This window comes from Cebus imitator, unplaced genomic scaffold, assembly GCF_001604975.1.
Source record: "Cebus imitator isolate Cc_AM_T3 unplaced genomic scaffold, Cebus_imitator-1.0 Scaffold358, whole genome shotgun sequence".
Lineage (NCBI taxonomy): Eukaryota > Metazoa > Chordata > Mammalia > Primates > Cebidae > Cebus > Cebus imitator.
This window is the reverse complement of record NW_016107673.1, coordinates 390,296-414,876: the sequence shown is the minus strand read 5'-3', so window position 1 is coordinate 414,876 and position 24,581 is coordinate 390,296. Positions and strand designations below refer to the sequence as shown.

The following is a 24,581-nucleotide window of genomic DNA, read 5'->3' as shown; positions in this document are numbered from 1 at the left end:
TTTTTCTTTCTTTCTTTCCTTCTTTTTTTGACAAGATCTCACTCTGTCACCCAGGCTGGAATACAGTGGCACGAAATTGGCCCAGTGCAGCCTCCGCCTTTCAGGTTCAAGTGATTCTCCTGCCTCAGCCTCCCGAGTAAAGGGGATTACAGGTGTGCATCACCACACCTGGCTAATTTTTGTGTTTTTAGTAGAGATGGGATTTCAGCATGTTGGCCAGGCTGGTCTCGAACTCTTGACCTTAAGTGATCTACCCACCTTGACCTCCCAAAGTGCTGGGATTACAGGCATGAGCCACCATGCTCACACTGGAGGATGACTTTGACAGAGAGACCTGGAGGTATACCTGCAGGTCTGTGAGGGCTATTACTTCACAACTGTTAAAATTTTTATTTCTAGCAGTTACTACAATTCTGTATTATTTCAAAGAATTATTAATTTGTTATTTCTCTTGACACAGTTGCAAGAATGTAGTAACTCTGATCAGCTACAAGCAAAGGAAGAAAGCATAAATGAAGAAAGTCATCTAACTGAAAAGGAATATATAGAACATTGTAAAACCTCTACAACTAATTCTGATTCATCTGTAGCAGTTAAAGCACTACAAATAGATAGCTTTGGTTCAGTTACATGCTTTCAACAAGAATCTCTTGATGTTTCTCAAATGATACTTGGAAAAGCTCAGCAACCTGAGTCAAAAATGCAATCTGAATTTATAAAAGAAAAAAGTGCTACTTGCTCACGTGAGGAAAAAGGTAACTTAAACGAGCTAGTAATAACTGAAGAGAAAGAAATAGATGGAAATCACCTATCTTCATTATTGAACAAAACTGTAGTTCACAATATACCTGGATTTGACAGCATAAAAGAAACCAATATGCAGGATGGTAGTGTACAGATCATTAAAGATCATGTGACCAATTGTGCATTCAGTTTTCAGAATTCTTTGCTATATGATTTGGATTAATTCTATATAATTTTGAAATTTAAATATTAAGGTTAAAGAATGCCTGTATCTAAAATTCATTTGTAAAAAGTTTTTTTAAATTGCAATTTTGATTCTCATGGGGTAAACTGGCAATTTTTTTTTTTGCTTCTGGAGTTTAAAGAGTCCTTATAGATATAAGTTTTGTGATTCTTGTAATGGATGTGTATATTTTGTATTGGAGAGTTAAACATGTAGTTTTAATACAACCTCTCTCTCTATATAGTATATATATATATATATATACATATATAGTTATATATATATATATATAGTGTGTGTGTGTGTGTGTATATATATATACTTCTGTGTTAAATTTTGCTTTCATCATTACTTTAATAAAATTTCAAAATAGTCCCTAAGTTTTGTTTGTCATACAAAGTAATTCTCAAGAATGCAATTAAATGGAATTACGAGTATATGTGTAGGGGGTAGAATTTCAAAACTTTCTAAGTCTCACTAAATAGGACATATTTAAGCTTGAAATAGAGCTTAGAGGGGAAAGAAATTTATTAATCTCAACAATTATGATACAAGTACACCAGAAAAAATGTAGTATTTTTCATCAACTCTATATTTTACTTTTTGGTCACACAAACTATATATATAATAGATTTAGTTATTTAATAATGATTTTGAAAATTCAGTTTTGAAGTATTTCTTGGAAGTTATTGAAATACTAAAACATCTTTCAGTTTTACAGAAAGTTAAGAGTAAAACTGGAATTTAAAAAATCTGGTAATTTGCTCTGATAGGAAAATTGCTTTCATTATATTACCACACAAAAACCAAAACAAAAAGCCAGTGTTTCCTAGTCACTTTCTTCCTTTCTTTTTTTAAGATACAGGGTCTTGCTATGTTGTCCAGGCTGGATTCAAACTCCTAGACTCAAGTTACCCTTTTATCTCAGCTTCCTACATAATCAGTGTCTTTCATAACACCTCAAATGTGAGGCAAAGAGAAAATCCTAACAGTTTTTTTTCCTCACGAAAATTTTTACGACAGCCCAAGAAAATGAAAGGAAGGAAACGCAGAAAGGAAAATATTTGTTGATCTAATCACTAACCCCAAAGCCAGGAACTGATCTATTTCTGTTTCAAAAACAGCTACTACTTTATTCTGGCCTTCTTAGCTCAATTCTGGAAACCACCTAATTTCTTTCTTTTCTTTTTTTTATTTGAGACAGAGTCCCACTCTGTCGCCAGGCTGGAGTGCAGTGGTGCAATCTCTGTTCACTGCAACCTCCGCCTCCCAGGTTCAAGCAATTCTCCTGCCTCAGCTTCCCAAGTAACTGGGACTACAGGTGCGCTAATTTTTGTATTTTTAGTAGAGATGGGGTTTCACCATGTTGGCCGTGATGGTCTTGATCTCCTGACCTCGTGATCCAGCCACCTCGGCATCCCATTGTGCTGGGATTACTGGCCTGAGCCACCGCACCCAGCCAAATAACCTAACTTCTTTAGTTCTTTGAACTAGTGGTGTCAGGTCGGAGTGCCAGAAATAGGTACAAAGTCTTCTGATTCACCCTTATTTATAACCCCCAGACAAAATCCAGCACCAGATTGGGCTGTGAGGGTAAGTCTAAAGGTTGCCTCACCTTAGATGAGCATATGTGCTCTTCAACCACTATGAATCTTAAATTGATGCAATAATTTTGAGAGCCATTTAATAGTTTTCTTAGGTTTAAGTAACTTTTTTTTTTTTTGAGATGGAGTCTTGCTTTTTTGCCCAGGCTGAAGTGCAGTGGCATGATCTAGACTTATTGCAACCTCTGCCTCCCAGGCTGAAAGGATCCTTCCACCCCAGCCTCTTGAATAGCTGGGATTGCAGGTGCACAACTATGCCCGACTAATTTTTTGCATTTTTGGTAGAGATGGGTTTTTTCCATGTTGCCCAGAGTGTTCTCAAACTCCCGAGTTTAAGTGATCTGCCCACCTCAGTCTCCTAGAGTGCTGGGATTACAGGCATGAGTCACCACACCCGGCCCCTAATCTTTACACAGAAATTAGTCTTTTATGAGAAATTTTTGGTTGAATGCGATTGAAAAGAGAAAATTCTATAACCTTCTACATTAAATATGGAGCAAAATTTACACCTGTTTCCTATAATTTTCTGTATATGTCCCTGTAAAAAGTATGACTTAAGTTAAAGCTGGCACTAGAAAGTATTTCACTTTGGCATGACTGAACTTTGTTATCATTTCTGGCTTTCAGAAACAATTTAGGCTGTATTTCCCTTACACAGCAACTTTTTATTGTCCATTATCTATGCCTGGTAATTTGAAAGCCAAACAGTTTCTTGCAAAGGGAATGCATTGTCATGAGCTGGGAATTATTTAAAACTCAATTATACAATGTAGCAATAGTAAATATTAAAATTTAATGCTAACTCAAAACTTGTAGAATGCCTTCACTGAATTTTGGTATAAAGAGTAAACAAAATTTATTCTGCAAAAGGATAAGGAAACTTTTTATGCAAAAATGAGTATTTTATTTTGTCAGCACTAAAAGAAAAAAATCAAAACCACTGTATTTCTACATTGAGGTGAAAACAATGTTTAAACTTTATCAAATACATTCCAAAAAAAGTGTGTTCTATGAAGGTTCCAAAGCACACGGAAAACACAACAGTACGGGAATTTATCATACTGAAAATGACGGTTCTGACAGGGTGTTCAAACAAACATAACTTTTTAATTCTTAAACCACTGAAGCAATCGTTCCTAATAACTGTGTCAAGAGAGGGAAACTGGGTTTGTTCCATTAATACTCTAACAATTTCACTGTAATACTTTTTACTATGACAGTTTTAATTTGCTGTACTTAAAATAGGTTTTGAAAGTGGAAAAGTGTACAAAGTTTCAGATAAAAAGATTAATAGATGCAATTTAAATAAAATTTCCCCTCTTCTATCAATCAACAATAATCATTTTTAGCAGATACAGATTGAGCTTTAAAACCCTACTTCCAAAATGAAACCTTCAGTTTTAAATCTTAATCAGACATAACTGGAGAAGATTATTATGTATTTGGACACCTTTTACAAGATTTTTTTTATTAAAGCAGAAACCAGTTCCTAAACTTTTGTTCAATTGTATATCCTGTTTGGACAAATATCAAAAATAGAAGACTGTCACTTTTGCTTTTGTAATTGAGATTTTTTTCACTGCAGTCTTCTGTAACTTTTACAGAGTTCATGGTCCCTAATATCTCCCCACCCTCCATTTTTTCTAGGTGGGGAAATGGCTACCATAGTAAACTTCTCACTGATAGTTAGAGTTTCTGGAAACATGTATTGTTTGTTATTATTTAAGAGTGACTCAATTTGGGCACTCTGAGTGGATGGTCTACAGGTTTTCTTGTGATGCATACCACAGTCTCCAGCATGAAAAATCCTAGGAACTTGAGGAACCAGCACTTTCCAGAATTTTGGAAGACAAGATACAGTCAAGTATTGAAGAGTCCAGTCCCAGTTATAATCATCATAAGTACAGAAAGTGTCTGTGCACTCGATCAGCTTCTGATAGGCATTTCGGGTCAAGGCCAGACCCATATTGTGCTCTGTGGATTTCCAAGTTTTCACATCTACCTTGTCAGCCATGCCATAGAAACTGCGACTGGCAGTATAGGTCCCCAGGGAGAGAACATCACATTCAGGGCACTCTTGCTGCTTCAGTTTCCACATCTTTTTGAAGACATGGTAAAAGTCTGGGGCTAAGTAGTGATCCTCTTCTAGGAAAAGTATAAGGCCAGCATAATCTCGAAGAATTTTGACTCTTTCCCATACAAAATGCAGCTTCCACCACCAATGATGTTTGGTCTGAGAGAATTTGGCCTCTCTATAATGGCCGAAGGAGTCGGGGTACTCAGCATTAATGCACCCCAATTTCAAAGCTGCATTCTTCGGCAGGTCTCTGGGACAATCTCTAGGGTCACTGCCTGGAAACTCGTTAGGGTACAACTGAATGCTGAAAGGAAAGAATACCTGCAGAACCGGACAGAAATCTACCCCGGCGATCAGCTGATTGATCTCAGTCGACCAGAAGTCGTGGCTAAAGATGACGAGGACGTTGTCAATTCCCTGGGCTTTTCGAAGTGAGTCCAGCAGCAGTCTGAGGTATTCGGGCCGGTTATGCACCTGGACCACCAGCACCAGCTCCCGGGCGGACCAGGTGCCAGCCTTATCTACATTCCTCAGTGTCTGATCAAAGTTAAGCTGGTACACCAGTGACCGATACCGCAGCGTCAGGTTGTCAGCCTCGGGCTGTGGGGCCGCCGGGACCAGGGGAGCCGCCGACTCGTTGGAGACCCTGCGGATGCCCACAGCCACAGATGGGTGGTCCCCGCCCCGGCCGCCGGCACCCCGCGGGGGTTCGGCGTCCACCAACGGCGGGGAGAGGGCATCGTTCTTCCTTTGTCGCCCATTGCTGCTCCAGAGGACGAAGCCGCAGGCGGCCACCACGAGCGTCAGGATTAGCACCTTCCGTTTGTAGATGCGGAACCTCATGGTCTCCAGGGCCGGGAGCGCGGGCGGGCGGGCGCGGAAAGGAGTAGCGGCTTCTGCACGGAAGGGGCGGGCGGGCGGCTGCCGTCGCCTTGGCCTGTCGCGGTCGGAACTGGCCCCCGCGGCTGCCCTCGCTAACTCATCCCAGGCCCCGGGGGTCCTGGGGCCCTAGGGCGCTCAGCTACCCGGCGCCGCCTGCGCTCCACACATCCTCGCCTGGCAGCTACAGCTCGGGCATCGGCGCCGCCGCTAGGAGCCGCAGCTCGGCTTCGTCTCGGTCCTCTCCATTCAGCACCACGGCTCCCGGAAGAAGCCCAGCTGTGGCCCCACCGCACCCTAGCTTCGTTACCTGCGCCTCCAGCGGCCCTGCGTCCTCTGCGCTCTCATCCTTAAGCGGGCCCTAGACAGCCAGGACTGAGCGATGCAGCCTCGACTCACTTGGGCGGCGACCGTTCTGACAACCCGCAACTGGCTCGCGGAACACCGCGGCCCTCGGGCCCACAGCCCTCAGGCCCACCCCTTAGATCGTTGGTTGGTGCTTTCCAGACACGTCCGAAGGCGCCTGGCCGCCGTGGCCGGCTGCCTATTGGTTGGCAGTACTGTCGCTCAGGTGCAGTTCCTACTTCCGGTTCTTTCTTCCCTTTCCTGTTGCGAGGCGAGAGCTGCGCGAGGCGAGTGTCTCGGAAGCTGTTTCTGGGTAAGTAAAGAACAGGACTGTAGCGGTTTCAGTAGGAGCCTCCGTTGCTCAGAATCCAGGGTAGGAGTAAGCCTTCGTAGGAAAGGGAAGTCGAGACCCACGGCCCTCGCTTCTTAGTTCGAGAGCTGGCTTCTTCCTTCAGGAAAGGGACTCAGGCATGGCGGCTACAGGATCGCGAGGCGCGCCGGTTTGATGAGGACACGTCAGCCTTCGTGGCTGCTGACGGGTGACCGCACGGGAAGAGTGAACCCACGCTGATTTGGTTCTCGGACAAGGAACGGGGCGGGTGGTAACCTTAGCTACAACGTCGCGCCCGGCCCCAGCCATTCCCTAGAGCTGGAAAATGGAGGAGGTGGGGGTTGGGGGGGAGTCAAGCTCTTGCCCTCAGCCTCTTTTCTGCGGAAGAAAAGAAATTGAACCGTGCCTTTCTTTGGGGGCAGAATTAAACCCATTTCGTACAGAAAACTGACTGTATTGGGCCTCTTAAAGCTGCTGCTCTAGATTTTCGTGAGTCTTGTTCTGAGAAAAGAAAAATGGTCCGGAGCATTGTGAGTTATTTGAGGTGTGCAAAATTTGCTGAGCCCGGAGAGACAGGAGTATGGAAGTTCAAACACCTCCCCACTTCATGCCTGGCATTTTATCCCCGACTAGCTGTCTCACCCATTATGTCCATGTTCCTGGAATTTGTCATAAAACGATGCATAGTCAATCAATCGCTTGTATTGTTTTAATGTAACGTTTTGGTAAACAACTTTAGGAACTGCCATTTTTTCCTCTGAAAACCCACTTGGATCTGCTGCTATTCAGGGCAGTTTGAGTCTGTGCTCTGTTGCAATACTCAAACTTGGCCCAAATACTCTACTTACATGAATTTTGCCTCAGTTTTTTCCTTTAGGTTGACAAATTAGTCCTCCAGTAATTTAAACGAAGTGTTTCAAAAAGGTATGCACTTGTATGTGCATTTATTCATGTGGAAAGTGAGTACGTGGTGGATTTATATATTACTGATCTGTGTGTACGGTTTTCCTATGTCTGCTTGCATAGCACTTTCACTTTTCGGAATGTTTAATATCTGTCTTATTCTTTTTTTTTTTTTTTTTTTTTTTTGAGACGGAGTTTCGCTCTTGTTACCCAGGCTGGAGTGCAATGGCGCGATCTCGGCTCACCGCAACCTCCGCCTCCTGGGTTCAGGCAATTCTCCTGCCTCAGCCTCCTGAGTAGCTGGGATTACAGGCACGCACCACCATGCCCAGCTAATTTTTTTTTTTTTGTATTTTTAGTAGAGACGGGGTTTCACCTGTGTTGACCAGGATGGTCTCGATCTCTTGACCTCGTGATCCACCCGCCTCGGCCTCCCACAGTGCTGGGATTACAGGCTTGAGCCACCGCGCCCGGCCTTATATCTGTCTTATTCTTAAATATTTTATTACAGTTTTCATCAGACAGACAGACCAGCCCTTCTGCAAAGATGGTCAACGTACCTAAAACCCGAAGAACCTTCTGTAAGAAGTGTGGCAAGCATCAACCTCACAAAGTGACACAGTATAAGAAGGGCAAGGATTCCTTGTATGCCCAGGGAAAGAGGCGCTATGATCGGAAGCAGAGTGGCTATGGTGGGCAGACAAAGCCAATTTTCCGGAAGAAGGCTAAGACCACAAAGAAGATTGTGCTCCGGCTAGAATGTGTTGAGCCTAACTGCAGATCCAAGAGGATGCTGGCCATTAAGAGATGCAAGCATTTTGAACTGGGAGGAGATAAGAAGAGAAAGGGCCAAGTGATCCAGTTCTAAACTTTGGGATTTTTTCTTTTAATATTGGAAAGAAAATGTTGAAGCCGTAGAAAAATTACCTGTTGGAAAATAAATACAGTGATATTCTTACGCAAACCTTTTGTGGGTTTCACTTATAAATAGAATTCCATGTTTAGTGTAGTTCTAGATTAAGGAAATAACAGTGAATTTTTTGGAATTGAATGAGGTTTATCCTCTTGACAAATTCTATTTAAATTGTTCCCAAGAATTAGAATTTTGTATTTTACATATAAAGTCCCACCTCAAAACTTTACAACCAAGTTTATATATATACAAAATGGAAGGAAAAATGATATTTTGTTTTCTGGTCAATTTCAAATGTTGAGTGAATTCATAATGATGGAGCAGCTTAGAAGAGTCTTTGAATCAGATTTTGCAAGAGAAGAAACAAGATATGCTAGGCTCGTGTTTAGCAGGCTGGGTGGGACAGAGGATTGAAGTTGGGGGATAAGAGCTGACTGCAAATGCTCTAGTAGTGGCCACTAGCCAGGTAATTTGCTTCCTGTTAGACTAGTCACATTTAGTATTCAGCAGCCACATGTTCCTAGTTGATTGGACAACACAGAAATGTAATACATTTCTACCACAGAAAGTTAATTTGGACAGCACTGTAGACTGGCCTTGAATATAAAGGAATAGTTCAAAATTGACTTCAAAAAGTTCTGACTTTGGTTAAAGTCTGAAGTCCAAGATGGCAAAAACCCTGTTATTTATTTGAATCATAGAACACTAGGAGGTACTCAAAATTTTTGTTTTGTGAGACAAAGTCTCACTGTCACTCATGCTGGAGTGCAGTGGCATGTTCATGGCTCACTGCAGCCTCTCAGGCTCTGTAGGTCCTGCCTTAGCCTTGGAGCAGTTGGGCACCACCATGCCCAGCTAATTTGTCCATCTAACTTTTTTTTTTTTTAAAGATGGAGTCTATGTTGGCCCAGGCTGGTCTCAACTCCTAGGGTCAAGCAGTTCTTCCATCTCAGCCTCCCAAAGTTGGGATGACAGGTGTCATCACTGTGCTTGGCCAGCACTTCTTGACAGTTGGGAAGATTTAGGAGTTATGACTGAAAACAAAAAGGTTGAAATTCACAATGAATAATAATTGAGTCTTGTAATTATGAAAGGCAAGAAAAGTTCAGCATCAAATGAAAAACTGGGAAAAGGTATGGGATGGAAGAGGACAAATTATGCCTTTTGTATATGAATTTAAGTTTGACTAAAATGGCTGAATAGTTAGAAGAACGCAAAGGGCTAGGGTCTAAGAGTAACAGATGGTTTGCACATAATCCCAATAACTGCATTTGTGATTGTAAAAAACAGTAAGATATAAAAAGCTATCCTCTCACCTCAGCCTTCCTTGTAGTGGGGATTACGGGCACGTAGCACCACGCTCACCTGATTTTTGTATTTTTTGTAGATGGAGTTTTGTCATGTTCAGGCTACTCTAGAATTCCTGGGCTCATGGGATCCACCCACTTCAGTTTCTTCAAGTGCTGGGATTACAGGCGTGAGACACCTTGCCTGGCCTACCATCACATTTAAAGAATGTTTTAATGCAGCTAGTTTTGTAATATTTATAGGCAATCCCTCAGCAACTTACAAGTTTAGAAAATCCTAAAATATTTTACTTTGAGAATTGGTTTTAAAGACCAAAAGTGAATTAAACTAGAAGGCAGTATCCTGGGTTTAAAATCTGATCTGGGTTCATGATACTTACCTCCTAGGGTGATTTGTAAAGATTAAAATAAAATGTGATTTATAAAAACACCTCGAATGGCTGGACATGGTGGCTCATGCCTATAATCCCAGCACTTTGGGAGGCCGAGGCCGGTGATCACTTGAGGTCAGGAGTTCGAGACGAACCTGGCCAACATGGTGAAACACCGTCTCTACTAAAAATACAAAAATTAGCCAGGCGTGGTGGCACATGCCTGTAATCTTGGCTATTGGGGAGGCAGAGGCAAGAGAATTGCTTGAACCCAAGAGACAGGTTGCAGTGAGCTGAGATTGCGCCATTGCACAACAGCCGGAGCAAAGAAGGGAGACACCATCTCAATAAATAAATAAACTAAACACCTGGAACAAAGATAAACAGCAGTTCTATTAAAACCACATTTTCATCATATAGTGTTTTTCTTGGAAGAATTAAACTGACTCTGGACCAATTATAGTATCTCAGAGAATCAGCAGAGTAGAAACTGTTTTGAAGATCATATATGCAGTTTCAATAAAAATGTTCTAACATTTCAAACTTCATCTATGCCAGGTGCAGTGGCTCATGCCTGGAATCCCAGCACTTTGGGAGGCAGACCTGGGCAGATCACGAAGTCAGGAGTTCAAGACCAGCCTTACCAATATGGTGAAAACCCATCTCTACTAAAAATACAAAAATTACCCAGGTGTGGTGGCGCACGCCTGTAATAGTAGCTACTCAGGAGGCTGAGGCAGGAGAATTGCTTGAACCCAGGTGGCGGAGGTTGCAGTGAGTTGAAATCACTCCACTGCACTCCAGCCTGGGCAACAGAGGGAGACTCTGTCTCAAATAAATAAATAAATACATAAAATCCATCTACTCAGGAGCATCTGAATTTTCAAAAAAGAAAGAATGCCCCAAACAAACATCTTAGGAAGACAAAGGGGGTATTTTGTAAGAAATAGTCTTACGGAGACCCTGCTAACAACCCCAAAACAGCAATTACGTTATGTAACACTGGAGAGTGCTTTTCTCTGGTAACTTTTATCTTTGTCTGTTCACAAAAACCAGTCTGAGGTTACTGCAATGTTCTGTTGGAGAGGCTGACTTGAGGTAGGGCAGTGGAAATGAATAGAATGTAAAAGTTAATACTGGTCTATTTTCCATGATTCTTTCAAGTTGCTTTTTTTTTTCCCATTTCTTATGTCCTAGTTCATGTCATCTTTTTTTGAGACAGGGTCTCCATCTGTCACCCAGGCTGGAGTTCAGTGGCAGGATCTTGCCATCTCACTGCCATCTCTGTCTCCTAGGCTCAAGTGATCCTCCCATTTCAGTCTCCTGAGTAACTGAGACTACAGGTGTGCATCACAATGTTTGTTAAATTTTGCATTTTTCGTAGAGATGGGGTTTTGTCTTGGTGCCCAAGCTGGTCTTGAATTCTCGGCTCAAGCAATCTGCCCGCCTTGACCTCCCCAAGTGCTGGAATTACATGTATGAATCACTGTACTGTGCCCAAATCACCATTTAGCTGGTGTATTACCACTACTTTTAAAATTAAAAACATTAAAAATTCTATCATTTAATATGACAAAAATGTCATATTAAACATTTTATCATTAATGACATTTTTGTCATATTAGTGACAAAAATAGTTTTTAAAAACCACACTAATACAAAATGTAATCAGCAAAAAAGCAGCAACTTTCTGTTCCCTCTCCCACCCAATCCCCAGGCATGGTGGCTCGTGTCTGTAATCCCAGCACTCTGGGAGGGTGAGATGGGTGCATCACTTGAGGTCAGGAGCTCGAGACCCGCCTGGCCAACATGGTAAAACACTGTCTCTGCTGAAAAATACAAAAAATTAGCCGGGCATTGTGGTGTGCGCCTGCAATCACAGCTACTCAGGAGGCTGAGAAGGAGGTTGCAGTAAGCCCAGATCGCACATGCACTCCAGCCTGGGTGACAGGGTGAGACTCCTATCTCAGAAAATCAAAAACAAAAACAGAAATCACGACAAAGATTATGGGAACATTTTTAAAAATTATAAAAGCTCAAGTCTTTCCCTCAACAATTCCTACTTTTTGCTTGGCAAATGTAAATTCCACATGTAGAACAATGTGCCTGAAAAACACAAGTGGTATGCTTAAAAACTTACATATAATTTCATAATAAACAAGTTTTCACTATAATTTATTTTATGCATACAGAAACTCAGATGTGTTTAACTGAAATGTAAGAAGAAAGTTGATAAAATTCTTATGAACAGAATTGGGATCAATATCTATTTAACATTAAAAGATAACTCTACAACACATCTGGGAAACTTCTGAAATAAACATAAGTGTAATAAACTAAAAAAGTTAACCCCACAATAAAATTAAAATTGGTTTTAATAAAAGTTTTGGAGTCAAATGATTATAAACTATACACATTCCTCCTCTCCAGCATGTATATAGAAAGCTTCCCTTACTCCAATTTGATGCTGTAAAATCATACATGCATCCCAAACTCACCTGTAATTGAAATTTCTTTTTGTAGTATCATTCATTACTTTAACATATCAGAGGAATTTACATAACAGCCTAGAGAACAGAAATAAGACATAATAGGTGCTTCAGTACCACCCATATTATCTACTAAGACCACAGTGTGGGCAACAGAGTGCAGATTCATGGTAGTAGTTCCTTGAATAAAAGAGTTCAGACAGAATCTTCCACAAACACAGGTTTTCGCGATGTCCAAATCTTGGCAGAGATGGAATGGAATGATATGAGAGCCATAGGGAATCCTATTGGAAAGAATGATAAAAATATTTTATAACATGTTACTAGATTCAGGACATGAATTATTAGGACATGAAATTGTAACAATGAAAAATAAAATTACTTTATAAAGTGACTACTATATTTAAAATATACGACATATTGTAAATTTCAGATACCACACCATAAAATATCTTCCAGCATGACCACTTAACAGCATAACCCCCTAATAGAATGAAAAAGTCACCATTCCCTAAACAGGCTCTCCTAGGGATCAATTGTTCAAAAGATCTGTAAGACAAATTTAAAATACATGTAACTTGGGTCATTAGTTTTACTTTAGTGGCTGGGCAAGTAGGCTAACCTTACCTTGCTTAAGGCATTTCACTCTCACACTTAAAATCCTTCCAATGGTGCCCAAGTCAAACTTTTTATTTTTTGAGACAGAATCTTTCTCTGATGCCCAGGCTGGAGTGCAGAGGCACAATCTTACTGCAACCTCTGCCTCCCAGGTTCAAGCAATTCTTCTGCCTCAGCCTTCCTAGTAGCTGGGATTACAGGCGCCCACCACCACGTCTGGCTAATTTTTGTTTGTATTGTAGCTAGTAGAAATGGGGTTTCACCATGTTGGCCAGGCTGGTCTCAAACTCCTGACCCTAAGGTGACCCACCCGCCTCAGCCTCCAGAAGTGCTAGGATTACAGGTGTGAGCCACTGCACCTGGCCAGAAAGAGTTTTTTTTAATGAGATAATAGTCAACAGGTGACTCTGTCACTTGCTTGCTTTACTTAATGGAGCACAAGCTCCCTTTTATTGGCACCTATCAGGCTAGGTCCCGCCATTTTTTTTTTTGAGACGGAGTCTCACTCTGTTGCCTAGGCTGGAGTACATGGTGCAATCTCAGCTCACTGCAACCTCCACCTCCAGGGTTCAAGCAATTCTCCTGCCTCAGCCTCCCGAGCAGCTGGGACTATAGGCACACACCATCATGCCTGGCTAATGTTTGCATTTTTAGTAGAGACAGGGTTAACCATGTTGGCCAGGCTGGTCTTGAACTCCTGACCTTAAGTGATCTGCCCACCTCGAACTCCCAAAGTGCTGAGATTATAGGCATGAGCTACTGCGCTAGGCTTCCAAGTCAAATTTTTAAATAATCTACAAGACACTAAAAGACAGTGGACAGTGTGGACCACTGCCCAAACGTCCCCGCTAAACGTCCCCACTCACTTTGCCTCCCACACAGTATCTTGTTCTTTGTTGTTTCTTGTCTCTAGCCTAGGCTGGCACATAGTAGGTGCTCAGATATTTTTCAACAAATAAGCCTAGTCTTATAACTTAAAGTTCAAAACCCTATCAGAAAAGTCGGAGAAGATACACATTTCAAATTAAAAAGCAGTGGTTACCTTTGGAAGGGGATCTAGGATGGCCCTATTTGCAATTTTAAAAATTTTCATAAAAAGACTTTATTAATCTGTTGCTTGCGTAAGTAACCATTTTAAAACACTCTGCCAGGAAGTGTCTTCTACATGTTTACATTTATCTCTTTCAGGATAGATGGTTGTAGTCTGAGGAAACAGATAATAGTTAAAAACTATTTTCTATCTGACATAACTTAAATCCCCACATAGTTTCCTAATAGATCATAACCATATGCTTGTAACCAATAGTTAGGGCCATGTATCAACAGCTAGACAATAAGTATTGCTGTCACGGCTTTGAATCTATACACTTTTTAAAACAAGGGAGTTTAAAACATGCAAAATTATACTTCAGTAAAGGTTTGGTCACTTTACAAGAAAGCTATATTAATAGGGGTCAATTTTCTGCCTAATTATGCCTTGCCAATTATATCATATTTTGATCATCTCTTCTTTTCCTTCCAAGTTTGTACTTTTTCATACTGAAATTCAGCATGTTTTTCCCTGAGCATTTAGCCAACTTGTTATAGTCTTTTTAAATCAAAACTACTTATAACATTTCTCATTTGGACATATTTTCCAAATTTGAATAAATACAATAAACAATTTCTTTTACGGTTGTCTTAGAGAAACAATAGCCTCAGGTGCACCTCAATGCCAAAAGACACCCTTTGGAGTTTCCTCAAATCAGTGGTTTTAACCTGAATCATCAGTATCACCTCTGGTGATTTTTCTCTTTTCCTTTCTTCCCCTTCCCTCCCTCTTTCCTTTCTTCCCTTCTTTCTTCCCTCTCTTTCTCTTTTTCTTTCTTTTGAGATGGAGTCTTGCTCTGTTGTACAGGCTGGAGTCAGTGACGCGATCTCATTGCAATCCCTGCTTCCCAGGTTCAAGCGACTCTCCTACCTCAGAAAAAAACATTAAGGCCTTTTATAGCCAGGTACAGTCATAGGCAATTATAAGTATTGCCATTTAATACCATTCTTAGCTGCTAGTTAGGGGTAAATGTTTTAAACCAGTCATTCCAAAATGTAGTCCCCTGACCAGCAATATCAGCATCATCTGGGAACTTGTCAGAGATGCAATTTCTTTGTTAGCCGCAGTGGCTCATGCCTGTAATACTAGTACCTTGGGGGGCTGAGGCAGGAGGACTGCTTGAGGCCAGGAGTTTCAAGACAAGCCTGGACAACATAACAAAACCCCCATCTCTACCAAAAAATAAGCCAGAACTTAGTGGCATGTGTAGTCCTTGCTACTTAGGAGGCTGAGGTGGGAGGATGGCTTGAACCCAGGAGTCTGAGGTTGCAGTGAACTATGTATGTGCCACTGAACTCCGGTCTGAGTGACAGAGTGAGCCCCTGTCTCAAAAACAAAACAAAACAACACAACCTAAAAAATAAAAATAAAAAATCCGAAAAACGAAAACCCAACAACAACCAGAGATGCAATTTCTTTAGCTCTACCCTAAACTTACGGAATCAGAATTACTGAGGGTTAGGGTCCAGTAATCTTTTTAAACTAGCACTATTTCAACAACCATGGTTCTGATATACTCTTAAAATTTTGAGAATTACTGCCTTAAAACAGTGAGTACTTAAATTACATTTAGGGCCTTAGTAATTAACAGTACTTTTTGGAGGCACCAACATATGGTCCATGGGCTAGCAACCACATCTGGAAGCTTGTTAGAAATGAAGGATTTCCACCCCAGACCTCTGAAACAGAATCTACTAACAAGACTCCCAGCAGATTTGAATGCAAATTAAAGTCTGAGAAGCACAATGTAAAGCAGTGCTTTACAATTTTGTAGCTGGGATTACAGGCATGTACCACTACACCTGGCTAATTTTGTATTTTTAGTATAGACAGGGTTTCACCATGTCTACCAGACTGGTCTCGAACTTCTGACCTCACGTAAGTGCTGGGATTATAAGCATGAGCCACTGCGACCGGCCTAGTTTATTTTTTATAGATAGGGTTTTGCCATGTTGCCCAGGCTGGTCTCAAACTTTTAGGCTCAGATGATCCTCCCACCTCAGCCTCCCAAGTAGCTGAGACTACAGATGTGTGCCACCACGCCCAATTATCAGTGGGTTTTCTTTTAAGTAAAAGAAATCTTTAGAGATAGGGTGTTGCTCTGTTGCCTAGGCTAGACTGTTGGAACTCGTGCAACAGAGGTCACAGGGAGCCGAGATCGTGCCACTGCACTCCAACCTCGGTGACAAAGCAAGAACTCCGTCACAAAAATTTAAAACACAAGGCCAGGTGCAGTGAGACTCACACCTGTAATCCCAGCACTTTGGGAGGCTGAGGCAGGCGGATCACAAGGTCAGGAGTTCAAGACCAGCTTGGCCAACACAGTTAAACTCCATCTCTATTAAAAATACAAAATAAATTAGCAGGGCATGGTGGTGGGCACCTGTAGTCCTAGCTTCTTGGGAGACTGAGGCAGGAGAATTGCTTGAACCCAGGAGGTGGAGGCTGCAGTGAGGTGAGATCACATCACTGCACTCCAGCCTGGATGACACAGTGAGACCCTGTCTCAAAAAAAAAAAAAAAAAAGGTTAAAAGTCATACAAAGAGGTGAAGCCAGGAATCAAACCTAAGTTTTACTCCAAAGACCACACTTCATCACTATGCCAATTCTCTAATTTTACGGTACATCAGGATCACCTGGAGGACTCATAAACATAGGTAGCTGGACCCCACTCTCAGTTTCTGATTCGGTAGGTGTGGAATGTTAGAACTTACATCTCTAAGAAGTTCCTAGGTGATGCAGATCCTGCTGGTCAGGTGAGCACACTTTGAGAAACAACGCCATTCATTCATTTAACTACTTAGTTTTATTTTTTTGAGATGGAGTCTTGCTCTGTCACCAGGCTGGTGTGCAGTGGCACGATCTCAGCTCACCGCAACATCCTCCTCCTGGGTTCAAGGGATTCTCCTGCCTCAGTCTCCCGAGTAGCTGGGACTACAGGAGCATGCCATCAAGCTGGTATCGAACTCCTGACTTCACGATCTGCCCGCCTTGGCATCCCAAAGTGCTGGGATTAAAGGCGTGAACACCGTACCCAGCCCATTTAACTGCTTATTGAGTGCTTAATATATGCTAGGAGCAGGAGATACATGGTTTAGATACTAGGGAAATAGTGGAGAGCAAAACAACATCCATATGCTCATGGATCTTACATTCTGGTGAAGAAAAACTGGCAGCAAACAAACAAAAAAAAAGATTTAAAAATATATGTAACAGGCCAGGTGCAGTGGCTCATGCCTGTAATCCCAACACTTTGGGAGGCTGAGGCGGGCATATCATGAGGTCAGGAGTTCGACACCAGCCTGGCCAACATGGTGAAATCCCATCTCTACTAAAGATATAAAAAATTAGCTGGGCATGGTGGTGGTCACCTGTAATCTCATCTGCTCTGGAGGCTGAGGCAGGAGAACTGCTTGAACCCACGAAGCAGAGGTTGCAGTGAGCCAAGATCACACCATCGCACTCCAGCCTAGGCGATGGGGTGAGACTCCATCTCAGGTTAAAAAAAATTAAAAAAATATATATATATATAAATAGGCAATGAGTCCTATGACCAAAAATAAACAAAATTAAAAAATCAAGCATGTAAGGTGGTAAGAAATAAAATTTAGATAGAATGGACAAGTATGACCTTTCTGGGATGACACTTGGACAGAGAACTGAATGAGGGGAGGGAGTGAGCCATGAGACTTCCTGGAGAAAAATATTTCTAAGCAGAGGTAAGGAATAGCAAGAAGGCCATTATAGCAAAGGGTCAGACTGTGCATAGTATTGTAAGCAATGTTACACTTTCTTACTCTGAGTTTGATGAGAATATTTGAATGCTATCAAAAACACATTACATGACTATTAAAATCTTACCTATTATATAAAATGTTTCGTGCAGAAGATTCCAATAAAGTTAACGGGACTTGCAGCTTTATTACTGGAAGGACTTCAAGTTGTTCAAAAGTATTTCCAAAAAGATCCAAGTATTCAAGGGATAAATTTCTAAATTCACTAGGCAAAAATGGAAGCTTATTTCGAGCTGCTGACAAAAAGCGAAGGTTTATCAGTTGTCCTATCTTGCAAGGAAATCGAATCAATTCATTATCGTCAAGTTTTAAATTCATAAGTTTCTGGAGTTGGCAAAACTGCACAGGGAGTGCCTTGATTTTGTTCTTGCTGAGGTCCAAACTCCGAAGTGACTTCTGGAGTGTAGACTGACACAAGGCTACACTAAATGACTCCAAGTGATTGTCATTCAGGTTAAGTTCTTGAAGGTGTATGAGGTCTCCAATTGTAGCCGGAAGCTTTTTGATATGGTTGTGACTCAAGTCTAATTTCCTAAGGTTTTTTAAGCAAAGCATGCGCATATCAACTCGGACAAGCCCACAGTAAGAAGTCTGAAGATGTTCCAGGGAATATGGAAAGTTCTTGCTTAGAGGATAGTCTTTTTTGGATGTGATAACCATTTTAGTTTTAAAGTTTTCGAATTCTGAAGTCTTCACTGCTGTGAGCGTTGAAACTGATGTATCAACATTGCAGCCTCTATGAGCCAATCTCACAGCTGAAAGGAAACCTTTTAAACTGCTGGAATTGGCCTGAATAAATAAAAGTTGTAGAATTATAAATTCCATTGTAGAAAATGCATACATGCTAGTTCTTCCCACAACAAATTCTACAGTATTACTTATGAATGTGATACAATGATTTATTGAAATTGGCTGTAAAATATGTATTTTTTTTAGTAATTTGACTAAATTAAAAGTTTAAAAGTTTTTGAAGAAAAATTATGTGGAGGAACACATTCTAGATAAAACTGTTCAAAGGGAAATCATACCAACACTTTGGGAGGCTGAGGTGGGAGGATCACCTGAGCCCAGAAAGTAGAGGCTGCAGTAAGCCAGGATTATACCTCTGCCCTCCAGCCTCGGCAACAGAGTGAAACTGTCTCAAAAAAACAAAAAACAACAGCAAAGAGCAAAAATAAAGGGAAATCATAACAGCATAAAATAAGACAGGAAAGGACTGAATATTCCAATTAAGATTTGAGTTTAGGCAGGGTGCAGTGGCTCATGCTTGTAATCCCAGCACTTTGGGAGGCCGAGACAGGTGATCACTTGAGGTCAGAAGTTTGAGACCGTCCCAGCCAACACGGTGAAGCCCCATTTCTACTAAAAATACAAAAGTTAGCTGGGTGCGGTGGCACACGCCTGTAAATCCCAGCTACTCTGGGGCTTAAGTAGGAGAATTGCTTGAACCTTGGAGGTGGAGGTTGCAGTGAGCCAAGATCACATCACTGTACTCCAGGCTGGGCAACAGAGTGAGACTCCGTCTGAGAAAAAAAAAAAAAAAAAAAGATTTTAGGTTAAAGCCAGGCATAATGACTCACGCCTGTGATCCCAGAACGTTGGGAGGCCGAGGTGGGCAGGTTACTTGAGGTCAAGAGTTTGAGACCAGCCTGGTCAACATGGTGACACCCCTTCTCTACTAATGATACAAAAATTAGCTGGGGGTGGTGGCACATGCCTGTAATCCCAGCCACTTGGGAGGCGGAGGAGGCTGAGGCAGGAGAACTGCTTGAGCCTGGGAGGCAAAGGTTGCAGTGAGTCGAGATCGTGCCACTGCACTCCAGCCTGGGCGACAAGAGTGAAACTCCATGTCAAAAAGGAAAGAAAAGGCTGTGCACGGTGGCTCACGCCTGTAATCCCAACACTTTGTGAGGCTGAGGCAGGCAGATCACTTGAGGTTTAGAGTTAGAGGCTAGCTTGGCCAACGTGGTGAAACTCCGCCATTACTAAAAATATAAAAATTAGCTGCACGTAGTGACGGGCGCCTGTAATCCCAGCTGCTTGGTAGGCTAGGGCAGAAGAATTGCTTGAAATCAGGAGGCAGAGGTTGCAGTGAGCTGAGATTGTATCGCTGTACTGCAGCCTGGGTGACAGAGCGAGTCTACATCCAAAAAAAAGCTAATACTAATAGGATACTTTACAAGTTTCTTAAAGTTTACAGGTGAAGGACAAGTAAACTTTGAGCAAGTTTGAGAAATCAAGTATGTGATGGTATATTGTTGGAATGTGGGAATTACGTAGAGCAAAAGATTGGAAATGTGGTATGAGGATAGACTGTAAATGAGCTCAGATCCCAAGGTAAAGTGGAGAGAGTATTCAGGCTGTGGGAAGTCAGTGAAGAATTTTAAGTATGAAAGTTACATGACAGGCTGGTCTGACAGTAGTGGGTTACCAGAACTTATTAACATTAGTGTCACTAAAGTTGGTATATAATCCCCCACTGCTAAATTTGACTGGCTTAAAAAAAAAAAAAAAGTTACATGACAAGAGTTAAATACTATTTTGGCAGCACTATACACAATGAACAGGAGTAAGAAAAAGTCTTGAGAAGACCTGGGCCAACTATGTACAATAAAGCATACTGGCTCACAGACTTGGGAATAAACCATGTAACAGCTGAGCTATTAAATGGAAGGCAGGTATGACAGAAAACAGCAGAGGACTGAAATAAAGCCTTCATTTTGAGGATAGAAAAAAAATGTTGCTGGAGGCAGGAGACAAAGAAGTGACTAAGAAAACTGAAGGTAAACCATAGCGCCTTCTCATAGATACCAAGAAAAGAGTTTTATTAAGGGTAATTGTCATTGTCAAATTCTACAGAGTTCATAAAGAATGAGAAATAACGATAACGTGATAGACAAGTGAAAAAGATCAGTGATCACTGAGGCAGTGTTTTCAATAAACCAGTAAAAGTTAAGGCCAAAAAAGATAAAAAGTGAAGGCAATGGATTTAGCCTTGTCTTTCTAGAAATTTGTTTTCTTTTTTTTAAATCAGTGTGACCTCCATTTGTTTTTAGATAGAAAGGAGAAATTTGTGAAAGAATAGGCTACAGGTCAAGAAAAAAATGAAAAATCACAAGAAGGAGAAAGAACGAAATGATTTCATTCAATCCAAACTCCTTAGTTATTACACTTTTTTTTTTCTGAGACAGAGTTTCACTCTTGTTTCCCAGGCTGGAGTGCAATGGTGCGATCTTAGCTCACTGCAACCTCTGCCTCCCCAGAGTGTTGGCACCCGCCTGTTGGCTGCAGTAAGCCAAGCTCTTTCCACTGCACTCCAACCTGGGTAACAGAGTGAGATCCCATCTCAAAAAATAAAAATTGATTATAGTAAATAAAATACAAATGGTTCTGATTTTTTTCCTCTTTTATTACACCAAACTTAGATTTGCAACCTGTGCTTTAGCTGGCAAAATACAGACCTGTGCCAGCTGCCTTACAGAGTTCCAGTCTAAGAATATCCAAGGGCTCCATTTTCAGCATGGAAGCAAACCCAGTTTTCTTGCCCATCTTGGGAATCTTACTAAGGCAGACTTTGCCCTTTTAGAAGGCACAAAAACATATTTGGGAAACTGCCTCTTGTGCCATTGCCTCTTCAAACAAACCTGAAAGAGTCTGTCCTGTTCAGCTATATGGGATATCAGAATGTGCAAAAAGCCTTCTTTAAAGAAAATACATACCAGGCCAGGAGCAGTGGCTCACACCTGTCATCCCAGCACTTTGGAAGGCCAAGATGGTGGATCACCCGAGGTCAGAAGTTCAAAACCAGCCTGGTCAACATGGTGAAACCCTGTCTCTACTAAAGGCACACACACACAAAAAAAATTAGCCAGGCATGGCAGCAGGCACCTATAATCCCAGCTACCCAGGAAGTGGAGGTTGCAGTGAGCTGAGATGGCACCCCTGCACGACAGCCTGGGCAACAAGAGCAAAACTCCATCTCAAAAAAGAAAACCAAAAAAAATAAAATACAGGCCAAACATGATGGCTCATGCCTGTAATCCCAACACTTTGGGAGACTGAGGCAGGAGGATCGCCTGAGGCCAAGAGTCCAAGGCCAGCCTGGGCAACATCGTATCAAGGCTCTGTCTCTACAAAAAGTTATTTTAAAAAATCAGCCAGGAGTGGTCAGGTACACCTGTAGTCGCACATACTCAGGAATCTCACTTGAGCCTAGGAGGTCGAGGCCGCAGTGAGCTATGATTGTGCCACTGTACTTCAGCTTGGGTGACAGAGCAAGACTCTGTTTCTAAAAAATAAAGAAAATATAGCCAAACATTAACCATTCATGTTTTTAATACCATACCTTACTTAGACAGATATCCACAGGAGGCTCCTTTAACCGAACAGTGGCTTTCCCCTCATCTACAAATTTGGTGAAGAATTGCTCAATGTTCTCCCTTAGCTGCATAAAACCAGTGGGGAAAAAAAGAAAACTAGTTATGGTTATTCAGTAACATGTATTACAACTGGAGTGTGCCAGTCATTTTGCCAGGCTTTGGTTTGGCTTTTACTCCTTAAGTCTGGGTGTTTTCACAGTTTTAAGTTAAAAAAAATTTTTTTTTGAGATAGAATCTCACTCACTGTCACCTAGGCTGGAGTGCAGTAGTGCCATTTTAGCTCACTGCAACCTCCGCTCCCCAGGTTCAAGCAATTCTCCTGCCTCAGCCTCCTGAGTAGCTGGGATTATAGGTGCATGCCACCATGCCCAGCTAATTTTTACATTTTTCATAGAAACAGGGTTTCATCATGTTGGCCAGGCTGGTCTACAACTCCCACCTGGGCCTCCCAAAGTGTTAGGATTACAGGCATGAGCCACAGCCCCCAGCCAAGTTTTAAAGTTTTTTGCTTTTTTTTTTCAAAAAGCAGTTAGGAAGTTATACCCCTCATCTAGCTGGTGGTGGATGTTACTGCTCTATCTGTCTAGTAACTCTCCTTCAAGAACATGATCACCGTGTTTTGGGAGAATGCTCCTCTTCTCCCGTTCCAACTATGTAACTGCATGAAGAGTTGCCAATAGTAATTACTTGCCTTCATAACTTCCGTCCACTAGCTGGGGTGGTCACACCTCCCAGTAGATTATATACAGACTCCATTAGAGCAGGAATCTTGTCTCCTTTGCTATTCTATCCCGAGTGTCAGAACGGTGATTGACACATAATGGGTGCTCAAAAAATTTTTAATGACTATCATCTATATAAATGGCATATTTAAAATTTTTTAAAAAGAAAAAAAATTAATGATTGCTGTTGCATCTGATTTAGATTTCAACAACTGTCGACTCGGAAGCCGGGTATTCTACTAGGGACTTGGGACATAGCAATGAATAAGACTGACAAGGTAACTATAGTTAAAGAGTTGACAATCAGATGAGAGATAGTTATTAAACAAGTACTTATAAGCATAACAAATATCAAGACAAGGCAAGTGCAGGATGCTATGACTGCCTTTTTTTTTTTTTTTTAAGGTAGAGAAAATACTGTGGAGGAAAAATTTACTCATCAGAAGTGCAGTTATTTTATTGTTCCCACCGATTGGACAGCTGCTTCATTTGCAGTTTCACTCCGCTGACCAAAATTTCAGAAGCTTTAAACGGGCGGGATTGCCATCCACTAGTAAATAGCAACACTGTAAATTCAAGTTGTAAAAGTGGCGAGAATAAAACAGACAAATGGTGCACTCTCAAAAGCTTTCTTCTTTCGGGTCCGTAGGAAGGCGCACGGGACCCTGGTATCGGGATGGTGGTAGGACTCAGGGCCGGGAGCTCAGGATCTCCAAGTCGGGCTCTCGCCTAGGAAGCAGCCGGGCGCACGAGGCCCGAGGGCAGCCCGCGTCTCGGCTCCGGAGAAGAAAGCGAGGCTGACTGCCCAGCAAGCCCTGCCCACTTCACGCACCTCATAGCGGGTCCCCCGCTTGTCCTTAAGGGTAGAGATGAGCAGGAAGGCTCGGACCCGCGGCTGACTCCTGGAAGTCTGCTGACAGAGGCTCAACACTGCTCGGACGCCCTTCCCCCGGTTCCTCAGCCCCAAGGCCGGCAAGTGCCGGCTGATCACCTCCACCTCACAGTGTAGCTTCATTTCGCCCAGCGGCCGCAACCAGGCCACCTGGCTTTGAAACTTCCTCCTTCCCGCCACCCGGAGCCGCCGCCGGGGTCCTCGATCACGCGGGCTGCCCGCGGGTCCGCCTGTCTGCGGGACTTGTCCGCGACTCGAGCTGTCTTAGTACTATGGCTCTACGAGCCCAGTGCTGAGACTGCATCCCTTTTTCCTTAACAGGGCGGGGTTCTCGCCGTCACTGCGTAACCGGACCGACCATGTGAGATCTGGGCTCGCGCCTCCGGAAACCGGCAATCGGCGAGGACGCAACGTCTTTTCCCCAGTTCGCGCCGCTGGCGGCGGTGGTTGTTATTTGGGCGGTTCTGAGGGTTTCAGCCGTTGACACTTTACGGGTTACCGGCGCACGTCGGGCTGCTGAGTTTCCCAAGGGAAGGCCGGTGTGCCTCTGCGTTACAGGGAAAGGCGCTCAGAACTTTCTGAGTGGTCCCAGAAACCAGTGAGGGCGCATTTTTCGGCGCGGACGGGTTGCTGGTGTTTTGGATGGCTGCTCTCCCGAGGCACACATGGCACGTCGGAGGGGGGCTTTATATGGCTGTATTTGACTTGACAATTACTGCTAACCAAATAATTTTTCATGGCGGATAGGGTGGATGGACTGACTGAATTAAGTGCACCTGAGGCGTGGAAAGACCGTCGCGACGGCACGAGGCCTCCGACCTCTTGTTTATCTTGACTGAACCAAGGCTGGGCCCGGCTGAGGGGTGGGAAGTGCCTAGGAAGCGCAAGTTAAGGAACAG

General features: G+C 42.5%; 4 protein-coding genes across 8 annotated transcripts in view; 2 read left to right on the top strand and 2 right to left on the bottom strand.

Moving 5' to 3' along the window:
- DNAAF2 (dynein axonemal assembly factor 2) overlaps nt 1-1,250 on the top strand; it is a 17,657-nt gene extending 16,407 nt beyond the window's left edge. The window contains exon 2 of one of the 3 annotated variants that reach the window (XM_017506709.2): nt 461-1,250. In XM_017506709.2, the coding sequence (XP_017362198.1) occupies nt 461-967 (507 nt within the window). In that variant the 3' untranslated portion in view covers nt 968-1,250. The remainder of the gene's footprint in view (nt 1-460) is intronic. The other 2 variants (XM_017506708.2, XM_037730789.1) reach the window with 2 other exon arrangements.
- Nucleotides 1,251-3,452: 2,202 nt separating this feature from the next.
- MGAT2 (alpha-1,6-mannosyl-glycoprotein 2-beta-N-acetylglucosaminyltransferase) lies at nt 3,453-5,958 on the bottom strand. Its single transcript, XM_017506710.2, has one exon. The coding sequence runs from the start codon at nt 5,489-5,491 to the stop codon at nt 4,148-4,150; it is 1,344 nt and encodes a 447-aa protein (XP_017362199.1). The 5' UTR covers nt 5,492-5,958; the 3' UTR covers nt 3,453-4,147.
- Nucleotides 5,876-8,070, top strand: RPL36AL (ribosomal protein L36a like). Its single transcript, XM_017506711.2, has 2 exons — nt 5,876-6,185; nt 7,618-8,070. The coding sequence occupies exons 1-2, from the start codon at nt 5,910-5,912 to the stop codon at nt 7,972-7,974; spliced, it is 633 nt and encodes a 210-aa protein (XP_017362200.1). The 5' UTR covers nt 5,876-5,909; the 3' UTR covers nt 7,975-8,070.
- A 3,984-nt stretch (nt 8,071-12,054) lies between these two features.
- Nucleotides 12,055-24,158, bottom strand: LRR1 (leucine rich repeat protein 1). 3 transcript variants are annotated; one of them, XM_017506706.2, is made up of 4 exons: nt 23,623-24,158; nt 22,035-22,133; nt 17,757-18,478; nt 12,055-12,470 (listed from the first exon to the last, which is right to left on the bottom strand). In XM_017506706.2, exons 1-4 carry the CDS (start codon nt 23,803-23,805, stop codon nt 12,230-12,232), a joined length of 1,245 nt encoding a protein of 414 aa, XP_017362195.1. In that variant the 5' UTR covers nt 23,806-24,158; the 3' UTR covers nt 12,055-12,229. The 3 variants fall into 3 exon arrangements, with proteins under 3 accessions (XP_017362195.1, XP_037586706.1, XP_017362196.1); XM_037730778.1 differs by lacking the exon at nt 22,035-22,133; XM_017506707.2 differs by lacking the exon at nt 17,757-18,478 and having other exon boundaries at nt 12,312-12,470.
- Nucleotides 24,159-24,581: the final 423 nt, after the last annotated feature.

Excerpts from the sequence above, each read along its gene's own strand:
- MGAT2 (XM_017506710.2), bottom strand. The coding sequence starts at position 5,491 with ATGAGGTTCCGCATCTACAAACGGAAGGTGCTAATCCTGACGCTCGTG.
- RPL36AL (XM_017506711.2), top strand. The coding sequence starts at position 5,910 with ATGCAGCCTCGACTCACTTGGGCGGCGACCGTTCTGACAACCCGCAAC. Across the intron at positions 6,186-7,617 it reads GTCTCGGAAGCTGTTTCTGG|TTTTCATCAGACAGACAGAC; the intron begins GTAAGTAAAGAA and ends ATTTTATTACAG.
- LRR1 (XM_017506706.2), bottom strand. The coding sequence starts at position 23,805 with ATGAAGCTACACTGTGAGGTGGAGGTGATCAGCCGGCACTTGCCGGCC. Across the intron at positions 22,134-23,622 it reads AGCGGGGGACCCGCTATGAG|CTAAGGGAGAACATTGAGCA; the intron begins GTGCGTGAAGTG and ends GGTTTTATGCAG. Across the intron at positions 12,471-17,756 it reads CGAAACATTTTATATAATAG|GATTCCCTATGGCTCTCATA; the intron begins GTAAGATTTTAA and ends TCTTTCCAATAG.